Raw genomic sequence first — 23,404 nt, forward strand, 5'->3', positions numbered from 1 at the left:
GCAAAAATAACGCAGCGTATCAGACCTGGAACCCGCAGTACATTCCGTCCGAAAACAGCACCACAATGTGGTGCGGTTTTTCAAACTGAATATCCGCTGCAGATGAAAGCTGTTCATACTTACCCCCTCCCTCCTCTGATATCCGCTCCGGCCTCCCTGGATGACGTTGCAGGCCATGTGACGCTGCAGCCTGTGATTGGGTGCAGCAGTCACATGGGATGCAATGTCACCCCAGGAGGCCAGACTGAAGGAAGGAGGGGGACATTCTGGGTATGATTTTTTTTCCCGCAGTTGCTATTTTTGCGGCATACTGGCTGCGAATATGGCGCAAAAGTTGCAACACTTAGCTTTCTGTTTTGCGTTTTGCACCCCCATTGAATTCAATGGGGAAAACTCACAACAGAAAACCAACAAAAACGTAGCATAAATTGACATGCTGCGAAATTAAATTCCGCACCGCCGGTCAATTTATTAATGTTTACGCAGCGTTTTTCTTTTTCACAGCGTGGGCATGAAATCTCATCAACTTTGCTACCACTCTAAATGCTGCGGAATTTCTACACAGAATTCCATTGTGGAAATTCCGCAGCGTTTACGCTACGTGGGAACCCAGCCTAAAAGATCAGTTTCATAAGTGTATGGCTGTATTATGATGTACAATGAGGTGCACAAACGGGATTGCTGGGCGGTAACCAAGACATATGGAGCTGGTAACTAAAGATCGCCATAGGCGGATTAGTTTGCTATACTGTAAACATGGGTCTCCCAGTAGTAGTCACGAAGACCCGGCAGTGCCTCATTCTATGCACCCTAAGGGCTCGGTCACACATATATATATATATATATATATATATGGAATTAATCCCATTAGAGTGGAGAAGGATAGAGGACTATCCTTAGGACTGCCGACGTTCAGCAGAACGAATGGTACCAAGCAAAGTGGGACAACTTAAATGGGACCGACCTACAGCACCAAACTCCGCAGCACACATACGGATGGCGCGGTCTTAAATACTTCTTTGTTCGGTTGATCGGCGGCGTCCCCACTACTCACACGTTGATGGGCCATCAATTTTAAATGGTTGAAAAACCCCTTCAGCCCCACGGCTCGTCCATGCTCGGGAGCTTGTAAAATTAAATTTTTAACCATAGATCCCCATGGATCAGTAGAAATGTATTATTAACTACATCTATGCAGGGGATTTGAAGCTCTGTATCAGAGAAAGCCCCAACCACTATAAACATTTATTATAACAAGAATTAGCCCAGAATTGGGGTCTTATTTATAAAAAAAACAAAAAAACAACAACATGGTGCTCATGGGTGGATAGTCACTAAGTCCTGATTGATTGGACTTGCAGAATCATGTGACATTTAATGAAGCGATAACAGGTGGTCTCATTTCTACAGCCTCACCGCTACCCATCATTGCTGCCAGAGGGAAAATGGGGCCATATCCTGCAAAGTCAGTCATACGTGACCCCAGCCTTAAAGGAACAGCAAGACTCCTTGTAATGATTTTAGTCTTCACATTTCATTAACCTTGCTTAGGCAAGCAGTTATATTACCAGGTAATTATATTAAAAAGAGGAAAAAAAAAAAAATATAAAAAAAAATAATATTTTAATATATATATATATATATATATATATATATATATATATATATATATATATATATTATTATTATTTTTTTTAAGATGCTGCAATTGTTACACTTTTATGATTATTTTTTAACCATAAACCAAAATTTTACAAAATACTACAAATTCAGAACATAAATAAGAGGAATTATAGCCCTATTACATTTGATCAGCGGCCGCACTGGATTGGATATTGTATAGCATCATGCCGACTGTGTTTGGGATACAAATTACTGAGGTTTGGAACAATTTACATAGGTTTGAGCTTGAACACATTGGGATCAGAGTATTTGATTGATGTCTACTAAGTTGCAGCCAACACAAATCAATGGATTTATCTAGAGAAAAGCTTCTCCTGAAATTACACCTACAGCAATATGACAGGAGGAGGAAAGCCTACAGGGAGGTTAGATTAATGCCCTTTCGATAAATCTGATCACTGGGCCTCATGTTCAACTGAAAAATAGAGGAATACCACGCAAATACTATTTATACCGGGAGGTAAATTCCTATTCCTTGGGTTAGGAAACCTCTTCCCTCTTGACATCCATGTACAGAAAGAGAAGTAGTAACTGCACTTTTGGCGTGTCACTTTTCTAGCCCCGGTAGCTCCCATAGAGCTTGAATGAAGCCGGGATTATATCGGCAGTTTATACCCATTTGAAATTTGGTTCCTATAAATGCCTTCAACTACTGAAAAAGTCGAATATTAACTCAAATATGGCAAGGTTTTGGCAAAATCGTCAGTCAGTAAAAAGGTACGACTCTAAAATGTGGTTCTACGTTCGGCAGTGGCATATGGATTGAGTGGACATATACTCATTTTATGTGGATTCTTAGCTTAAGGAGGCTCTGTCACCAGATTTTGCAACCCCTATCTGCTATTGCAGCAGATCGGCGCTGCAATGTAGATTACAGTAACGTTTTTATTTTTAAAAAACGAGCATTTTTGGCCAAGTTATGACCATTTTTGTATTTATGCAAATGAGGCTTGCAAAAGTACAACTGGGCGTGTTTACAGTAAAAGTCCAAGTGGGCGTGTATTATGTGCGTACATCGGGGTGTGTTTACTACTTTTACTAGTTGGGCGTTAGGAATGGGAGTGTATGATGCGGACGAATCAGTATCATCCACTTCTCTTCACAACGCCCAGCTTCTGGCAGTGCAGACACACAGCGTGTTCTCGAGAGATCACGCTGTGACGTCACTCACTTCCTGCCCCAGGTCCTGCATCGTGTCGGACGAGCGAGGACACATCGGCACCAGAGGCTACAGTTGATTCTGCAGCAGCATCGGCGTTTGCAGGTAAGTAGCTACATCGACTTACCTGCAAACGCCGATGCTGCTGCAGAATCAACTGTAGCCTCTGGTGCCGATGTGTCCTCGCTCGTCCGACACGATGCAGGACCTGGGGCAGGAAGTGAGTGACGTCACAGCGTGATCTCTCGAGAACACGCTGTGTCTGCACTGCCAGAAGCTGGGCGTTGTGAAGAGAAGTGGATGATACTTCTCATCAGAGCGCCCAGCTAGTAAAAGTAGTAAACACGCCCCGATGTACGCACATAATACACGCCCAGTTGTACTTTTACTTTAAACACGCCCACTTGGACTTTTGCAAGCCTCATTTGCATAAATACAAAAATGGTCATAACTTGGCCAAAAATGCTCGTTTTTTTAAAATAAAAACGTTACTGTAATCTACATTGCAGCGCCGATCTGCTGCAATAGCAGATAGGGGTTGCAAAATCTGGTGACAGAGCCTCTTTAAATAACTTTTTCTTCTCTACTTCAAGGGGTTGTCTGGTTTGTAAAAACCCATTTTCAGATACCCTATTAGAAAATTCTGAGTTAATAGAGGGGAAGGGGGCTTGTTCGGGACCTCCATGAATTACTCAGCCAAAGAGCATCTCTCTGTCTGGAGGACCAACACATCCATGGATGGCCAGTCATCTTAATGGTCTGTGTAATGCTTTATTTTCCTTGTGTTAGTAGAGGAGGGGAATTGAACACTTGCTGTTGGGTTCCCCCGCAGATTACTACAGATCTCTAGGGGTCCCAGCACCGAGACACCCTGTGATCTTCTGTTTAAATGACCCCTTCTAACAAAAAGAGGATTGTAAAAAGCAGATGTAGTCTGGAAACATGACACGATGTAGACCACAAATGACTGATCTAATTTTATACACCATCAGATCTGCATTGTGATTGTTGTATCCTTATATTATCACATGAAAATCATCAACCCAATCCACTCCGATGGCAAATAAATAACCACTTCCCTTGTTTAAACTAGGGTTGTATTCAATTAGAAAAACATAAATAGGACTAAGCTGCAATACCAGACACAGCCCATGAACCAGAGTGGCGCAGTTTCTGGAAGAAAGCAGCCATGTTTTCTTGATCTCATACAACCCCTTTGTCAGTAGTCACATTTAAGAATATTACAGTAAAGGAACATTTAATCGGGCGAATGACCGTGTATGGAGCCTTTAAACGAGCGCCAATCGACCTGTAATTATCAGCGCTCATTATGGGCACATTACTGCCCGTGTAAATCCAGCTTATGCTCTCTCCAGGCTGAAGAATAAATGGTGATAAAATATAGAGGACCTGTTGAGTACTTTGAGGGTTTGTTTCCCAGATGTTTTTTTTGGTTGTTAATTTGGACAGTACAAATCCCCCCCCCCCCCCCCCCCCCAAGGCTAGTAAATCCACTAATCTGGTAATAAAGGGGGTGTCCAATTTAGAAAAAACTATTAAATACCCTTTTAGTGATTTATGAGTAAATAGGGGGGGGGGGGTCACTTCATTCAGGACTTTCATCAATTATCTGATGTGAAGATGAACAACAAAAGTGTCTGTCTGGAGGGCCCAGTACATTCCATGAAGTACATTAGGTACCATGTAATGCTTCATTTCCCCTGTGGTGGCACTGCAAGGAAACGGAGCACTTGTTGCCAGGTTCTACTATGGATTACCGCTAATCATTGGGGGTCCCAGTAATGGGGCAACCGGTCATCAGCTTATTTTCAGGTACTATAAAAAGATTCAGAACTGTAAATCAATATAATTACCTCATTTCACTCTATCCCTCTATTTTAACTTACCTCTATAATCCTCGAGCTAAATGAGAATTGTACAGGCACGACCCATCATTCTGCTCCCTGCCAGGACGAAAATATTGCTGAACCAAGCGGTATAATGTGCAGCGGCATCACAAATACTGCAAAGGACAGACAGTCACATGGAAACACAGATTTGCAAAGAATTCTGTGTATATTTTTCAGACTTAAATGACTAAAATGCTTAACCTGGAAAGCCATAAAATAATATAAAAGGGTATTTTATTTTTTTTCTTTTACAAAACTCTGGGTCATGTCAAATAACGTCTCTCTCAATCCTATGCTGCATTGTTTGGCATTGTTTTTTTAATGGAAGATTTTCATATCAACGTACAAAACAATTCCCACTGTACGGGATTAATTGGCAGCACAAAATTAAAATCCTCATCCCATCCCATGTGGATAGAGTACAGAGTGCAAGAACTTGTGTTTGACCGTTTATGGGTTAGTCGAGATTAGAAGAAAAATAAATACAAATTAAAAAAAAAAAAAAAAAAAAGTCAGGTCAGATGAAAGTTCCTTGAAGTCTTCTCAAAGGTGTATCTCGACTGTGATTTCATATTTATGACGTCATAATGACAGAAATAAAAAGGACAACATATTAGAAAGCAGAGGATGATCTAAAGTGCACCCAGAACCCCAACTCTGCCCACTGGCAACTCTAGGAATAACACATAGCAAGGTAAAATACTTCCCTTTTTACCATACTGTATATCAGTGTTCTCAAACCTATGGCTGTTGTCAAACTACAACTCCCAGCATGCTGGAGAGCCACAAGTTGGAGGACACTACTGTATATGAACATGTCTAGCTTTAGACGAACGTCCGACTTTGCAACATACCATTTTAAACGGGTAAACACATTATGTAATGGGTACATAGTATGGCTTCAACTCCACCCCGTCATCCTTGACATCACTGGCAAGTCGGTGGGCACATAGATGGTCAACACAAAGAACCTAGAAGACCATATTGTCCAATGAAGTCAACTAATGGTGCCCTACACGAACGAGCTCACTCTTAAGGTGAACCCCCATTGAAAAGCCCACATGCTCATTTTTAGGAACAGTCGTTCATCATCGGCCAGCAACTTTATCCAATCTGGAAGGACCATATTCTTCAGACGCCTGTCAGGTGTTGGCCTTCAGAACAACTGTGGATAGTGGCAGACTTAAAGGATATCTATGGCCAGTGTTAGACTGGAATTGAATAATTCCCTATCTCTACTCATCGTAGTCAAAAACAACAATACATCTATGTCTCCATAAGCAGCATATAGGTAATAGTTGTGCACTCATTGGCGTTGCCCCAAAGATGGAGGCTTGACCAAAAAACACTTGGGCATTACCATGCTCAGTCTTAAGAGCCGCCTGTGAAATTCGGCTTTACAGGCTTCCATGTGGCATTCTTTTAACCTTTAATAAGATAACTATTGTGTAGAATAAGCGACATGTGGACATCGTGCCAGGACACTGCCCAAAAACATGAAAGATCAGCAGTATGGAGAAATTGAGCTGACACGTCTTCCTCTCTGATTCAGGGGATTGAAGGAAAGAATATTGGTCACATATGGTCAGAGTCACCCCTGGATTGGCAAATACAATAACATTCTCCCGGCCACTTCCCCTGCATGTCAGATATATAGGCCACGCCATGGAAACACAACGAGGACGCTAATGAAATGAGACATTTCGGGTGACAGACTCCCTTGACAAATGATCAGATGTGTATCTAAAATTTTTCAGCACTTATCGGGAACAAAAACAGTTGACAGGATTTGAACTGTTTTGTAAAAAGTGCAATTAGAGAGGAAAAAAAAAAAAACACTACATTGATAAAATCCACATACAAAAATGGTGCATACTAAAAAAAAAAAAACTAAAAAAAACTTCACAGGTATATAGACACTTCTCCATAGGGATGACACTTGTACGAGTAAACCAGGTGCATGAGGGACATGGCCAACAGGACGGGAGCACAGACACAACTTTATGGAGTCACCAGACTGTTCGTCGCAACATGTTCCTTGGACATTCGGGCCAAAAGCAAAAACTGGACAATGCATTCACAGTCTGATTTTTTGTGTTTTTTTTGGGGGGGGGGGGGGGGGGGGAGAGTTTCACCCAAAGACATAGGCTTCGAAGACCAGGCACTGGCCAGCTCACGTGTCGTCTTTCAGCATAATTCCATCCAATCATGTACAACCTTTCCTCATTGAAATAGACCGACAAGGACTTCTGTCCGTTTGCTAAAAGTACATTAGCAGATCACTGACATGGATCCAATATATCGAGTGAGTTTAAAAACAGCTCCAAGTAGAGCTAAACATGGAAAAAAAGAAAAAAACTATAAAAAAACCAAAAAAAAACAAGTCAGCTATTTTCTTGACTGTGGTGTTCTTCACATTCACACAGATAACATGATGCTCTTACGTAAGAGCTTGAAATTTCCTACATTTAAAGTCCTCAGGTCCCAATGAGATTTTAAAATAGGCATTGATAAAAATAGTGAAGAACGCAGTACCACATGTACCCTGACAAAAACGCCAGCGACTGTACAAGGAAGAGCCAGATGTTGTTAAGGGTCATCTCTCTCGGCACAGCTTCCTTCTGTCCCTGCAGGGGAGGGAAAGCACCTGGAAAAGCAAAAACGAATAGAAAACTGATGACCGGATCAGAAGACAGAAAGAACATCCTGAGGAAACACTGTGGTTGTTCAGAGTCAAAATTAACTAAAAAGGGTTGTCCCCTTTCTACAAAAATTTCTAAACTGCTGTACACCTTTCAAAAAGGGTTTCTTTTTTTTGTAATAAGAATATGTCCGTGTGTTCGGTGCAACTTTCGAATTACTTTTTATTAAAAATGTTTTTGACTTTGAGATACAGCTGCTTTGTATCCCATATACAGAGCAGCTGTATCTAGTGCCGAAACCTGTATCCATCAGATCAGTGGAACCGATTGGTTTAGGCCTCATGCACACGACCGTAAAAACACCCGTTATTGCGGGTCGTAATTACGACCCGCAATAACGGGCCCATAGACTTCTGTTAGTCACGGGCACCTTCCCGTTTTCTCACGGGAAGGTGCCCGTGCCGTTAAAAAAATAGAACATGTTCTATTTTTTCATTTTACGGGCCGTGCTCCTATACTTTATAATGGGAGCACGGCTCGCAAAAGCGGCCGGCTGCACGTGGCTGGCCGTGCCCGCCCGTGCTCGTAATTTACGAGTCGTAATTACGAGCACGGTCGTGTGCATGAAGCCTTAGTCTCAGCGGGTCCTGCGTGTCGATATTAAGCGGTTATCGATCACATCGAAGTTCGTAAGTCAGACAGGCAAGACCCGCTGACACTGAACCAGTCAGTCCCGTCAGGATTCAGAAATGGATACAGCTGCTCTATATGCAGGATACAAAGCAGCTGTATCTCAAAAAGTAAAAATTATTTTTCCTAAAAAGTAAAAGTAATTATCTAAGTTGCACCAAACACACCGATACACATTTTTAGTACAAAAACACGTTTTAAAAAAGGAGTACATAGCCTTTAACTACCGCAATTGCAAACCCCTTTACTGCATTTAAAGGTCCACTGCTCCGCCTGATTCAGAGATGTAGACAGCGGACGGTAGCCATTAAGGTGGTAGCAGTCATCCGATTTATCCATATAACCGCCTTTCCGGCTGCCTGTTCTTCTACGCATGCGCCTAATCTCCTGTATATGCGCAGCGGCAGAACGCAACACGAGTGCAATCTCAATTTGTCCCTCTGGTGTCATATTCCGTACCGCAGAAAATATATATGTAGTAAACAGAAAATATCTACGCCAGTCAGCCTAAATACCAGGAGGTCTTATAGCGATTTATACTTTACCTGTTTTATAAAAATGTGACAAAAGCTCTTCTTTTTCAACAAAGCGCTGATATAACCAATCTGTTAACGCTTCTGTTTCCATGGGAACATCTTTGATAGGATAAATTCTGTTCGGAACAAAAATTATTATATCATTATCAGAGAGAATAAACTGTATAGTTACCAGAGATATAAGACGTGAAACAGGCAAAAGTATGTGAACGTCCCTTCTAATTGGTTGGTTTAGACTTGAAGTCTCCATAGACCGACATTGGCCATGCAGGATGGGTCGTACTAAAAAGTTAAAGGGGTTTTCCAACCCCATGTTTTGTCTTTTTTTTAACAAATAGTGGACAATGGTATAAAAGGGAGACTTTCAACGTGGACGTTACCATGGATGACCCATAGCAAAAGTAAGTTTGTCAAATGTTAGTTCGGTCACGTGATATTAAAGGAGTTGCACAGGATTAGAAAAACATGGCGACTTTTTTCCATAACCAGCGCCACACCTGTCCGTGGATTGGGTTTGGTATTGCAGCTCAGCCCCATCCACTTTAATGAAACCGAGCTGCAATACCAGACGCAATCTAAGGTCCTGTTTACATGGCGTGTAGCGGATGCGTTTTTCGACTCGTTTTACGCGCCAAAAAAAAACGTCAAAAACATGATTTAAGCTTCCCATTGACATAAACGGAAAAGCGCAGTTAGTGCATACAACGCATTTTTTTTTTTTTAACGCAAGCGTATATAAAAAAACACGTCGTTTGAAAAAAGCAGCATCAGGGCAACTCTTTGGCGTGTAAAACGTGCCTAATTCCCATGGTTAATAATAGTCCTAATTACACGCCAATAAAAGTGCAGAAAGTGCGCTCAAAACAGGATAAAAAACGCAGCAAAAACGGCGGTATTTTTTTAAAAAAAGGTAGCTCTTTTTTTTTTTTTTTACAGGTTGTTTTTTGTTTTTTTTAGGGCGCCGTGTGAACAAGGCCTAACTATAAGCTTCGGCGCTGCGAAGACTCCTACAAACGAATAGACATTCAACAAAATTCTGAACTAACCCCTAGGACAAATTTGTGTAGACAGAAACTAGATATTATTTTGTAAGACTATTCTATATGAAGAAGATATGCCAGCCACGCCAGCTGGATCAGTAGGAGCCTGACCTTTTAGAACAGCGGCTGCAGTGAGGGCCCAGATCCCTACTGATCAGGAGAGGGTAATAAGCTGCTGCCAGACACCTTTGGCAACCGCTTATCTCCAGGATTGGGCCTGTTGAAATCCAACATCCCCGATCCTAATCCAACATCCCCGATCCTTCTCCTCAACATCTGCTAATGTGGGAGAGTCGGGACACAGACACACCCCCCCCCCCCCAAACAAATAAGATGGTTTGCCAGTCCTGCTGAAATTGGCGAGTTCAGCCCTACGTTCATCTAATGTGTATGGGCATCATTATACATGTGGGAAGATAATTAGACTTATGTTCCACAGATGACTAATCATTCAGCTCTCTAAATGGTAAAAGTTTGTTTGAATACTTAAAGGGGTTGTCCAGGATTAGAAAGAATGGTCTTTTTTCTCCTCAGAACACTCCATGGGCTATGTCTGATATTACAACTCATCTGCAAGTGAATGTGGTTAAGGTGCACTACCAAACACAGCCAATAGACTAGAGAGGCGCTGTTTCTGGAAATAAAAATGTCGTACACCTCACTGTAACCCTAAAATAATACATGCTAATAAGGGAAAACAGTTCTACCTGTAGTACACATGTGTGACAGTAGGCGGCCGGTAGCCCAGAATCCAGGTTTGAATGTCCATAGGATTTGCATTTGGGTATCCAATGGTGGTATCTATTACCCACTGTAAGCCTTTAGGTTTCCGATCTTTGAAGAAAGAAAAAAATATAAACAAATTTAGGCTATGTTCACACGGAGTATTTTGGGGGAGGAATATCTGCCTCAAAATTCCGTTTGGAACTTTGAGGCAGATATTCCTCTCCCTGCACGCCGATTTTCGCGCCGTTTTTTGCCCGCGGCCATTGCGCGCCGCGGGCATAAAACAGCGAGAAGTACGCTTTCTCCTGCCTCCAATTGAAGTCAATGGGAGGTCAGAGGCGGAAGCGCCCGAAGATAGGGCATGTCGCTTCTTTTTCCCGCGAGGCAGTTTTACTGCTCGCGGGAAAAAGACGCCGACGCCTCCCATTGAAATCAATGGGAGGCGTTCTCGGGCCGTTTCTGCAGAGTTTTGCGACGCGGTTTCCGCGTCAAAAATCTCGGCAAAATACACCGTGTGAACATAGCCTTATAGTTAACGCAAATGTACACACAGATGTGATCGGAATTCTTTGAGAAAATGAACAAATTAAGTAAATGTATACTAAGCATATTTATTCATTGTCACAGGGGTTTTGGGAGATCAGAAAAGAAAGTCTGCGCTTGTTTTCCACCACTTTTGTCCATGGGCTAGATCTGGTATTGTGGTGAACGGTGCTGCAATACCAGGCACGGCCAAGGTACAAAAGTGGTGCTGTTTCTGGGGGGAAAAAAAAGGAGACCTTGTTTTGTTATCTCATACTACAAATTTAAAGATCTAATTACCTGGTCCTAAAATATAAAACCACAAGACAATGAAGAAGGGTTAACCCAGTGCTTGAACCCTCAATCCTTAGTAGATTCTATGTAAAAAATACTTAAAATTTAATCGCAATTAAATTCAGTATTAAAAATTTGTTAACCAGTATTAAAATGGGCCAATTACAGTGATCATATATAGATTTTATTTTTATTTCTCTAAATGGTACAACTCCGTTAAGTAGAAGCTACAATCATCGACATATTGTGAAGTTTAGTTGCAAACCAAGTAGCCAAACTGCAGTCCCAAATAAACCAGCCACATTATCAGAGGAAGAACATACAAACCACATGCAGATAAATACCCAATTTTTTAAAACCCGGTGGTTTTCCTGCCCTATTGGACGACAACGCTAGAAACCGTGCCACCCCTAAAATTGCCATGCCATGATAAAGATAGGGCTACACGGCGACTTTGGCCGCAACACAGGTTGCACGGCCAGGGACCGCAGTGTTGTGCCAGCTGCATCGCAGTAACGAAAGCGAACGTAGGCGTGTGGTGACCTGCAGATTGCTGCGAAACGAAAGTCACAAGAAATCCATCAAGTCTGGATTTCTTGCGATTCATGTCGCAGCAACCTGTAGATCGCCACGCAGCTACTTCCACTTTCATTACTGCGATGCAGGGAGCAAACACAGCGATCACAAAGCCATCTTTGGTCATGCGATCTGAGTCGCCGAGTAGCTCTAAAATTATAAAGGATATAGATCAAAAAAAAAAAAAACATGCAAAAGCAATATAATAGATTAGATGGATCTTGACGAGGATCCACAGATCATCTCAGGTCTAGGGTGACTGTCAGACTTCTCCTTTGACATCTACCATCATGATAAAGAGGGACCAGAGAGGTTAGATGATATCAACCCGTATGATTTCCCCAAGATAAGCATATTCCCCTCTTATACCATAAAAATAAAGAGAGAGAAATAATTTAGTTGTCGGACAATTTCGCATATGTTCCCAGATTGCCGGACAATTCTAGAACAAGTACTTTGTGCAAATTTCTCTGAAGTCTTTTTGGTTTCCCTAAGATAGTGTTTCCTAAACCTGGGCCCAATGAACCCCAACAGGCCATGTATTGAGGATCTATATGGAGATGACACATGTAATACTGAACAATTCCCACATGTCCAACATTTAGAAAATCCTCAAGATACAGCCTGTTGGGGCTCCCAGGGGTCTGGTTTGGGGAACACTACCTTTCGGCACCTTGCGCTGTCCATGGTTGGTAACGTTTGTAGGGCTATCAGTAAAAGGCAACGTCTGATGATCGTATACAATAAATATCGTATACATTTAGCTGGCCAGACAGAATAAAAAGAGTGAAAATTGGTGGAATCGTCTGAATCTACGGGTGACCATGCGCGTGGTGGCAGTGTGCCGTTAGACTGCCATGTGGGTTTACCACAAACAGATGCCGTGTGGCTTGTACAGGTGAAGTGTATGGTTTCAATGTGGGCACCTTAATGGAGAAGCCAGAGGTCTGCTGATGGGGACAACAAGGATCAGGCAAGGTGGACTTCAACATGCCTGGACCTGTGTTTCCCTGGAGAAAAGCTCCCCGGCCACTTTGTTTGTAATCACTTCCAGGCTGTTTTTCAGCTACTTCAATATTGTACAAGTAAGGCTATGTTCACACGGAGTATTTTGGGGGAGGAATATCTGCCTCAAAATTCCGTTTGGAACTTTGAGGCAGATATTCCTCTCCCTGCACGCCGATTTTCGCCCGCGGCCATAAAACAGCGAGAAATACGCTTTCTCCTGCCTCCCATTGAAGTCAGGGCATGTCGCTTCTTTTTCCCGCGAGGCAGTTTTACTGCTCGCGGGAAAAAAAGACGCCGACGCCTCCCATTGAAATCAATGGGAGGCGTTCTCGGGCCGTTTTTGCCGAGTTTTGCGACGCGGTTTCCGCGTCAAAAAAATCGGCAAAATACCCCGTGTGAACATAGCCTAACCCAAATCGAACACGTTCCTCCCGGATCATTAATATTTCATTGAGCAGGGACGGCTGAATGTGGATCTGGCTCTGACGTCTTTAGTAAATTAACAAGGAAACCCAAACTTTTGTAATGAAGAAACTATTAATACTTTTCAGATCTTCCCAGTACCAGCTACGTACACTAAATATCTATCTGATGCCAAATACCCAGGGCTGTACTTTGCACTGGATTAAGAGTATGAACTAAAGTGAAATCAAATATAAAAACTCAGCAGGTTGTGGTACTTCAGGTGGCCTAGCAACCACAACCTGCTATTTGGGTGACCACCATTTCAGAACATGGGGCTACCCCATCCTGCTGCGGTTGCAGGACGTTCTATTTGCTGTACAGGAGACTAGCTCTTCAAGCTGCACAGGCTTGTTTAATGTCTCTACCACTATTAGGCATGATAAGAATGCACATGAAATACATTAAAGCTGTCAAGACAAGAAGAAATGCAGAGCAACTTAAAAATTTGAGAAAGACACCGTATAACATGGTGGATTAGTGAACTAGGCTTTAATGCTTGGACATTTCTGACTTGGATACATCCATTTAAAATCAGGACTTCTACAAAAAGTCTCTAGATATTAGCCAGTAGTTGCACCCATAAAATGGATTTGATGACCCCAATATCCAATATGTGCTCTATGAAAACAATGCCCACTATTTCGTACAGATCCCTCTCAGCCAATCAGAGGAGTTGAATGTATACCCTATAAATTCCTCCAAAGTATGTCCCACATCAAACAAGTCGGAGGTCAGGGAAGTACCGTCAAGCGAGTCCTCTAAAGCTGGCCATGGTTGTAGCCATCTGCCTCAAATCCCCCATAAACATGACCATTCGGGTTGCCAAGTAGCTACAACCCCTGGAATCGTTCATGTTGGCCAATCCGGATAACCCACGACAGCAGAGGATAGTCTGCCAGTCACCACATACAAAACGGTGAATATCTGTGTCTAGCTTGTGTGTTTCTGATTGGCTGACAAGACTCCGTGAGAGTTGGAGTGTGCCACTTGCTGGGTGGCAGTGGGTGCAAATGAACAGACTACCCCACCAGGACATCTCGTAGAGAAGTTAGAAGAGTTGTGACAGGTGCCCTTTAATAGACTGCAATAAAGAATTAATGATTTTTTTCACGCCGAGTCAGACAACATGGAGTTCAGTAGTAATTACACGACCCTATTCAAAGCTGAAAATCTATTCCCAGTGCTCTACACTTATTATCACCTCAGCTACAGGTTTTATTAACGGTGTCGAGTCCCTTTGTTCTGGTGATAAGTGAACACGTCTTTAAAACTGAGAATCCTTCATAGAGTCGCAATAATCTGCAGATTCATTTATCTGTTGAATATAGAAATTATAACCAGAAATTGCTAAATGTTCAAGTTTATTTAATATGTCAGACTAAGAAATTCCCGGGAGTCAGGCAATTCCCAGCATCCTAAATATTTAATGCTGGATCCTAATTTCTGAGGCTCCTTTGACATGCGGCAGAATCTACACTTCTCTTACTCACCGATTCGGCTACTTTTAGCATGGATATGTCATAAATGTTTATGACGTGAATACCCCTTTAAGTAGCAAGGTCAACAAGACAAGACGGACAGAGTACCATAGATCTGGCAGCTTACTGCAGCCCTTAAGGCATACATATAATGTCTCCGAGATGCTTATCCAATATCTCAAATTCATTCACAGAGACCATCATGCTCGGTCTATGTCCATTTTAATGCTTATTTTACGGGACATATATTGAAAAGAACGCCAGTACGGTCCTGTCCTGGTAGTGTTAGTATTGTTGTTGGTCACAGGGTGTTCCATTGGTGGGTTCACCTGGTGATCAGCTGTACCCTCAAGAAAATTCCAGCAGCAAGTGTTCAATTCTCAAACACTGCCACCTCAGGGGAAATTAAGGATTACACAGTTCTCTTTTAAAATCAAAGGGCTGTCCATGCAATAGGTAGACGTACCGAGGACCTCCAGAGCAAGGGATGCTGTAAACAACTGCTCCCTGCTCGGTTTCTGAAAGCAGGGCTCCCCTCACAAATACTATGTACACCTTAGATATTTTTATTTAAAAAATAACGTTTTCAATCAGTGTGTTTGCTGCAACTTCCAAATAACTTTTTATTAAAAAGAAATTTTACTTTTTGAGATACAGCTGCTTTGTATTCTGTATCAGTCAGGTCAGCTGGACTGACGGGTTCAGTGACAGCTGGTCCTGCGTATCTCTGACACAGGATCGAGCAGCGATCGATAACATCTAAGTTCATAAAGATTACATAGTTTGCATAGTTCGTACAGTTAAAAAAAAAACATGTCCAACAAGTTCAACCAAGGATCGGTAAGGCCCCATGCACAAGACTGTAGATTTCGTCCGTAATTACGGCCCCCTTCATTTCTATTCATTTACAGGCGGACGGACACCTTTCCGTATATATTTACAGGAAGGTGTCCGTGCCATAAGAAGGCTCCGCAAAAGATAGGACATGTCCTATATTTCGCTTTTTACGAACAGTGCTCCCAAATTTTATATAGGAGCACGGCCCCCAAATGCGGTTGGCTGTCCATGGCTGGCGTGCCCGTGATCACGGACTACGATTATAGGCACGGTCGTGTGCATGGGGCCTAACAGCTCAATCCTGCGTGTCAGAGATACGCAGGACCCGCCGTCACTGAACCAGTCAGTCCCGCGGACTTCACGGGTACAGGATTCAGCGCAAGATACAATAAAGAATACAAAGCAGCTCTATCAAAGAGCAAAAATAATTTTTTAATAAAAGTAATTAGAAAGTTGGACCAAACACACTTTTTATTTTAAAAAACATACTTTCAAAAGGTGTACATAGCCTTTAGAGAACTGTATTTTACTGCAGAGATCAGATGCCACACTGTGGTGAACGGGATATAAAAATAAATTTAAAAAAAGTATTATGCACGTGCCGTTTTTTTATGCATGCCGTGATTTAGAAAAAAGCGCAATATATTGGGCCCTTAACGTCTTTTCTTTAATTTTTTTCACATGGATTTTAACGGTGATTCTAGTTTTTACACGCCGTACCACAATACGGTTTCTATAGCATCTGTTCTAAGCACATTTTCTGGGACGGCTTCTTTAAGAAAACAAAAAATGCCACATCCTCTAGGTAATTGGCCTCTCAAGGCCTGTAGAACTAGGGCCACCAACTGTTTACTAGAACCAAGAGTGAAGACCCCTGTCTAGTTATCTGTGGCTCGGTTGAATAGGGTGACCGGACAGATATATCATTTCCTGTATTCATACACACACACACACACATCTCCATACACTACATATATAGCACAAAGTTAATTTATATCAGTAATACAATTCAAGAAGTGAAGCTCCTATATTCTATAGATTCATTACACACAGAGGGATCTATTTCCAGCATTTTTTGGTTTTAATGTTGATGATTATGGGAACAGTTAATGAAAGCACAAAATGTAGTGTCTCAGAAAATGAGAATATTATATAAGCCCAATATCAAAAATGACTTTTAATACAGAAATGTTGTCCTACTGAAAAGTCTGTCCAGTATCTGCCCTCAATACTTGGTCGGGCTCCGACTCTGCATGAATTACTGCATCAATGCGGCCTGGCATGGAGGTGATCAGCCTGTGGCACTGCTGAGGTATCGACGGGGCTATTTAACCCTGCCGGGACGCTCGCAGCAAAAGACGAGTGGCGCTCGCCCCTGGCTAACATGGGTCGGCATGGTGATAACATAGCACCCGCGAGATTGCGCGCGCAGCAAATTTTAAATGGAGACAGGAGATCAACAGTGTATCCTGTCTCCATCGTTACCAAACCGAGCAGGACAATACTAATTGTCCTGCATTGACGAGCTTTATGGAGATGCTGATTTCATTTTCCAGCAGGACTTGGCACCTGCCCACACTGCCAAAAGTACCAACACCTGGTGTAATAACCACAGTATCACTACGCTTGATCGCCTCCATGCCACGCCGCATTGATAACACCTCAGCAGTGCCACAGGCTGATCGCCTCCATGCCACGCCGCATTGATAACACCTCAGCAGTGCCACAGGCTGATCGCCTCCATGCCACGCCGCATTGATAACACCTCAGCAGTGCCACAGGCTGATCGCCTCCATGCCACGCCGCATTGATGCAGTAAGTCATGAAGAAGTCGGAGCCCCGACCAAGTATTGAGGGCAGATACTGGACATACTTTTCAGTAGGACAACATTTCAGTATTATAAATAATTTTTGAAATTGGGCTTCTATAATATTCTAATTTTCTGAGACACAAAATTTTTGGTTTTCATTAACGGTTCCCATAATCATCAACATTAAAAAGAAAAAAAATGCTGGAAATAGATCACTCTGTGTATAATGAATCTATAGAATATATGGGTTTCACTTTTTGAATTGAATTACAGAAGTAAATTAACTTTTTGATGGTATTCTAATTCATTGAGAAGGGCTAGTATATCCATCCACACACACACATGCACAATTTAATAGGAGTTGTGTAGTACATGTTGGTTCCCCTGCACATAACAGCTGATCATTGGAGCTGTCCAAAAGAAAGACAATGGCTTTAATACCAAGAGACTAGCTAGCAGTATAAAGATTACATTCCCATAATTACAGGACACCAGGGGCCCTCACAAATATATGTAAATATATGTATGAGACTTATTTCTATATTTAGGAATAACCTCTAAAATTAGCATCAATGTGCATGTCGGGGTAGAAATCACAAAAGTGGTCAAGAACATGACGCCCATATATTCATGGCAAAACAGGGCGGAGTATTTACTATAAATCTATGGAATACACTGGATACAGTTCACTAATTTTAAGCTTTCATTAATGCAATTTATTGATTTCTCAATTGAACACAAACCTGTTCTAGTTTACAATCAGGATGATCTCAGTTACTCAGAGTCTTGTTGTATCTCATCAATATTCACATTGTATCAGCAATGTCCTGTCACTAGAGACACCAGAGCCTCAACAATGCACGGAGCTGAGCCGAGTACAGAAGAATGAAGCGACTAGATTATACTGAAGAGCAAGTCCAACATGTCAATTCTACTTCCATATTCTTGTACATAGGGGGCAGTATCATTGTAGTTATATTCTTGTAGTTATATACTTGTATATAGGGGGCAGTATTATAGTAGTTATATTCTTGTATATAGGGGGCAGTATTATAGTAGTTATATTCTTGTATATAGGGGGCAGTGTTATAGTAGTTATATTCTTTTTTTGAAAAACATTTTTATTGGTTTTCATACAATCATAATACACTTCAAACACAACAATATATTTACATTCAGACAGATGTCTTCTTTAACTCACGCAGGAGCGTACACAGTGCAATATTTGAGGTCTTGTCGTTCCTTGGGTTAACATCATTTTATTATATTCTGTCTCCCTTTCTTGAGCACATTAAAGACCTTGTACCTTAGTAAGCTTATCCTTTATTATATCCCTGTCTCTTTGAACTCAATGCCCTACTGTCTTGGCCCTCACTTAAGCCCCTTCCTTGTCCACTATCTTCCCCTGGTCTTTCATCCTCTCCTTTCCTCTATTCATTCCCTTCCATCAATGCACTTTCAAGCTTCCCAGAGTACCTTTAATATCTTCTGTAAGATACCAAGAAGTATATCTGAAGTTCTCCATCAGTTCCCCTATCTCTCTTGCAGGCAACTGTTCTATAAATGGCCTCCATCGTTTGAAAAAACCTGAGGTTCTTTGTTTCTTATGTTTTGTCGTTTCTACTTTATCTGAATACATACAGACTCTCATTTGCTGAGTTACATGGTGTATTGAGGGGATATTGCTTTCAATCCATCCTTTTAGCAGGCATCTTTTGGCTACAAGAAATATTATATGCATCAGTGGGGGAATATGCATCTGAATCTCTGTTACTTCTGCACTAGCTATCGCCTTATAATGAAAGAGCAACAGCATAGGGTCTGTTGGTATCTCTCTGTTCCATAGTAGCTGAACATAATCTAAAACTTTCCTCCAAAATTTTTGTATCTCTGGGCATGACCATATGCCATGGTATAAATCAGTATTTAATTGACTACATTTTGGACAAGCATGTATTCTGCTGGTATTAGCTATCGTTGCTGGAATATTGAAAGCATAAATTGCCGCATGCATTAATTTAAAGTGTGATTCTCTCCACACCTCATTCACCACACATTTCCTCACTACCTTCCAGCCCTCCAAAAGAGGACTTTTAACGTCTTGCATGTTCAAGGTGCGTCTCCAGTATGCAAACTGGTCTCTCGGAGCTACTCGGATGTACAATTCTCTTATTGTTTTGTAAAGCATCGACAGTGACGTCCTATGTGTCTCATCTCCAATCACCTCATCAAATGCATTATTTGTAATTTCTGATTCCAAATTCCTTACCAGTTTTGTGCAGAACGATTTAACTTGTAAATACTGAAGGAAATGGTTCGGGGAAATTTCAAATTTCTCTACTAATTCCGGTAATGTATATAATCTGGCCTCCGTAGCATGAAGTACATTGCCTACTGTCTCAATTCCCCTTTGTTTCCATGCTGTGAATAGAGAGCTCGATTGCCCCGCTGGAAATTCTATGTGTGACCATAGTGGTAGATATTTGGATAACTGATATGACAGCCCCATCTTTTTCCTCACCTCCTTCCAGCACATTATAGTATCTCTCAGTAGCACTGATCCCTTTACATGTCTAGGAAGCGCTGTTAGTCTAGTATGTAGTAAAGAGACGAGATCATGAGGTCCCGCCAGTGCCTTATCCAACTCGTAATTTGAATAGTGACTAGAATGCTGCAGCCAGTCCGCCACATGTCTAAATAAGCTGGCTATATTGTATCCCCTTAAGTGTGGTATATTTATCCCGCCTTGCCAGTGATAGCCTTGTAATTTCGCCATTGCGATTCTGGGTCTCTTATTTGCCCAAATAAACTTCGATATTTTAGTATTAAAGTCCTTCACATCCTTATGTTTCAATAAAATGGGCAATGTCTGGAGTGGATACAACAGTCTTGCAAAAGATATCATCTTAACCAGATGACATCTACCAAATAGCGAAAGGGGCAAATTTGCCCATCTGATAAGTTCATTAGTTATTTTCTGGAAAAGCGGTTTGTAATTGAGTTTATACAGAGTTTCTGCCGTTTGCCCTATCTTAATCCCTAGGTATGTTATGTGTGATGTCGCTACCTTGATACCTGTTTTTTGAATTTCTATGTTTTCCCTATGATTATGTTGTGATAATCTCAGCAACTCACACTTTGCCGGATTAATCCTAAGCCCCGCAAAAGAACCATAATACCTAATCAGGTCAAAGACCTTCTGTAAGTGTAGATTGGGCTTGGACATAAACAGAAGAATATCATCTGCAAATACTGCTGACTTCACTTCCTTATCCCCTATGTGTATCCCCGAATATAACTCATCACCTTCTAAGATCTTGATAAGGGGTTCCAACGCCAGATCAAATAGCAACGGCGATAAGGGGCATCCCTGTCGCGTACCCTTCTGTAATGCGAATGTCGATGACCTGAATCCCGGCGTGCAAACTGCTGCAGTAGGTTCCGTATACAGTGCTCTCAGATACTGTCTGAAGTTCCCTTTTACATTAAACTTGTCCAGGACCATGTTTAGCCATCGCCATTCAACATTGTCGAAGGCTTTTTCTGCATCTATGACCACCAGAGCTGACTGGTCACATGACAATGGCCTAGTTTTAATCTCATCCATCACTCCCAGGACCTTTCTGATGTTAGTGACTGCAGCTCTACCCTTGATAAAGCCCACTTGTGATGTTCCCACCAACTGAGGCATCAAGACCGCCAATCTATTTGCCATTATCTTTGATATTAATTTAAGGTCCTGGTTTATTAGTGATATGGGTCTGTACGAACCCGGTTGCGAAAGATCTTTTCCTGTTTTGGGTAATACCTTTATGTACGCCATATTTGCCGCTGCTGGTATGTGGGTTCCCTGCATCAACGAGTTAAAATAGGATAATAATGTTGGTGTTATTTGTTCTATCATTATTTTGTAGAACTCTGCCGGGTATCCATCTGGTCCCGGAGCTTTACCTCTTGGTAATCCCTTAATTGCCATTTGTAGCTCTTCCATAGTAATTGGCGTATTAAGATTGTCTAATTGATCTGTGCTCAAAGTTGGCATATCTAACCCATCAAGCAACTGGTCTCCTTGTGTAGTGTTTGTCGTCTGTCCTTCTTTATATAATGTCTGATAATAGGATTTCAAAATGTCGTTTATTTTCCTAGGATCCGTGTGCATCTGCTCAGTATGATCTTTTAACTTTGTGATATGTGAGCGCGGCCGAAAGCCTCTTGATAATCCTGCTAGCAGCCTCCCTGCCTTATTTCCAAACCTAAAAAGCTCCGCCTCGTAAATTGATCTGCCATATTTCTCCTTTTTGTCTAGCCACTCCTCGAACAATCTCTTGGCTTCTACCCACTGTCTCTGTTTGTCTGGCTTCGGGTCTTTCTGAAAGCTGGAATATGCCCCCCTTAGACCATCACTGTATTCCTTATATTTCTGAAACGTTTGCTTCTTTTTGAATGCAGCATAAGCCATGATCCTCCCTCTCAGTACCGCCTTCGCTGTTTCCCAGTATAATGCATATTCTGTTCTGTGTGTCGCGTTGTCCCCGTCATATTCTAACCACCAACCTCTCAATAGCTCTTGGAATCCTTCCTCATTTGCTAGCACTGTCGGAAATCTCCAAATGAAATCCCCCCCTTTAGGGTATGTGTCAGTCAGCATTATGCTCATTGGAGCATGATCTGAGATGACCATATTTTTTATGTCCACCTGCTCCAATCTCTGTATCAAGTGTGGGCTCAAAAAAATATAGTCCAATCTTGACCATGATTTATGTTGTGACGAAAAGTAAGTGTACTCTCTACCATCTGGATTCATATGCCTCCAGCTATCCCCCAGCATTGTGGCTTGTGTAAAGTTCGGCAGGATGTCGTCTGTTGCAAGAGATTGTGCGAGGGGATTTCGTTGCCTGTCTTCAGCCGGATCCATTACCGAGTTAAAATCCCCCCCCACTATTTTCAGTACATTTGTGTCCGCCAGAATTTTATCCTGCAGTTCTTGGAAGAACGCACGGTTGCTTGTATTGGGGGCGTATATGTCATATATGCTTATTTCCCCCGCCGGTGTGTCCAGTAAGAGCTGTATTATGCGTCCCTCCTTGTCTGCATACTGTGAGCGTGTTGTGGATGATAAACTTTTATGTATTAGGATCATCACTCCATTTTTTTTTTTAACTGCCGCTGACCCATAGACTTCTCCTACCCACCACTTTCTCATACGGAAAAAGTCCTTATCTTCCAGATGCGTCTCTTGAAGCAGAGCTATATCAACTTTTAGTGAATGCAAATGTCTCAATACCATGGCTCTCTTATGGGGGGACAGCAATCCTTTAACGTTCCATGTTATTATTCTCATAAAACAACTAACAACATTGAGCTATGTTGACCATGCATATCTCTTAATCCCCCTCCTATTATCAACCAAAACCTGCAAATTGTGTTGATAATTTTACTACTAATTAGCTCCCTTGTGGTTGCTTTGTATATTATTAATCTTCTGTCCTTTGATGTAAAACCAAAACTTCTAACAATCCCATAACTTTCCCTTCTATCCCCAAGGGTCCCTTGCCTTCCCGCACCCATTATTTTCAAAACTTCACTTTTTTCTAACACAGTGCTTTCTCCCGCTTTCCTAACCAAATAGATTCTATCCTCCGACCACATAACAACATTACATATCACATCCCCCAGGAGTCAATCCCACCCCCGACGCCCTTCATATTTGTGAATATTCAGATGAGCCATCTGTCATGCTCACCCATCTTCTACCCGTTTCACTTAAACAGGCCAGTCTCCAAAGTCTCATCAAATTATAGTCCTGGTGTTTTATTTCACTACTCGTGGAGTCTGCGTCATTCTTTTTTCCCTTGGTGGTTGACTTTTCATTGACGGGGTTTGGACTTGTGCTGGCATCTCCTTCTCTGACGTTGACCTTGTCCCCTTCCGTGATAGATCCTCCTGCAACAAGTCCTTGAAAACTTCTTCAGCTTCTCGATGATCGGTGTAGATCTGCAAGGTTCCGCTTGGCGTTGTAACTTTCAA

The 23,404-nt window shown here is 41.9% G+C and overlaps 1 protein-coding gene and 1 long non-coding RNA gene across 3 annotated transcripts in view; one reads left to right on the forward strand and one right to left on the reverse strand.

Moving 5' to 3' along the window:
• Positions 1-5,048: 5,048 nt before the first annotated feature.
• LPGAT1 (lysophosphatidylglycerol acyltransferase 1) overlaps positions 5,049-23,404 on the reverse strand; it is a 72,775-nt gene continuing 54,419 nt past the window's right edge. For both annotated transcript variants that reach the window (XM_075863291.1, XM_075863292.1), the window contains 3 exons: positions 10,368-10,494; positions 8,630-8,736; positions 5,049-7,399 (listed from right to left, as the gene is read on the reverse strand). In XM_075863291.1, the coding sequence (XP_075719406.1) occupies positions 7,248-7,399; positions 8,630-8,736; positions 10,368-10,494 (386 nt within the window). In that variant the 3' untranslated portion in view covers positions 5,049-7,247. The remainder of the gene's footprint in view (positions 7,400-8,629; positions 8,737-10,367; positions 10,495-23,404) is intronic.
• Positions 5,373-10,112, forward strand: LOC142760233 (uncharacterized). Its single transcript, XR_012883268.1, has 3 exons — positions 5,373-5,446; positions 8,959-9,021; positions 9,578-10,112. It is a non-coding gene; the product is annotated as an uncharacterized LOC142760233 (long non-coding RNA).

Source organism: Rhinoderma darwinii, chromosome 4, assembly GCF_050947455.1.
Source record: "Rhinoderma darwinii isolate aRhiDar2 chromosome 4, aRhiDar2.hap1, whole genome shotgun sequence".
NCBI classification, from domain to species: Eukaryota; Metazoa; Chordata; class Amphibia; order Anura; family Rhinodermatidae; genus Rhinoderma; species Rhinoderma darwinii.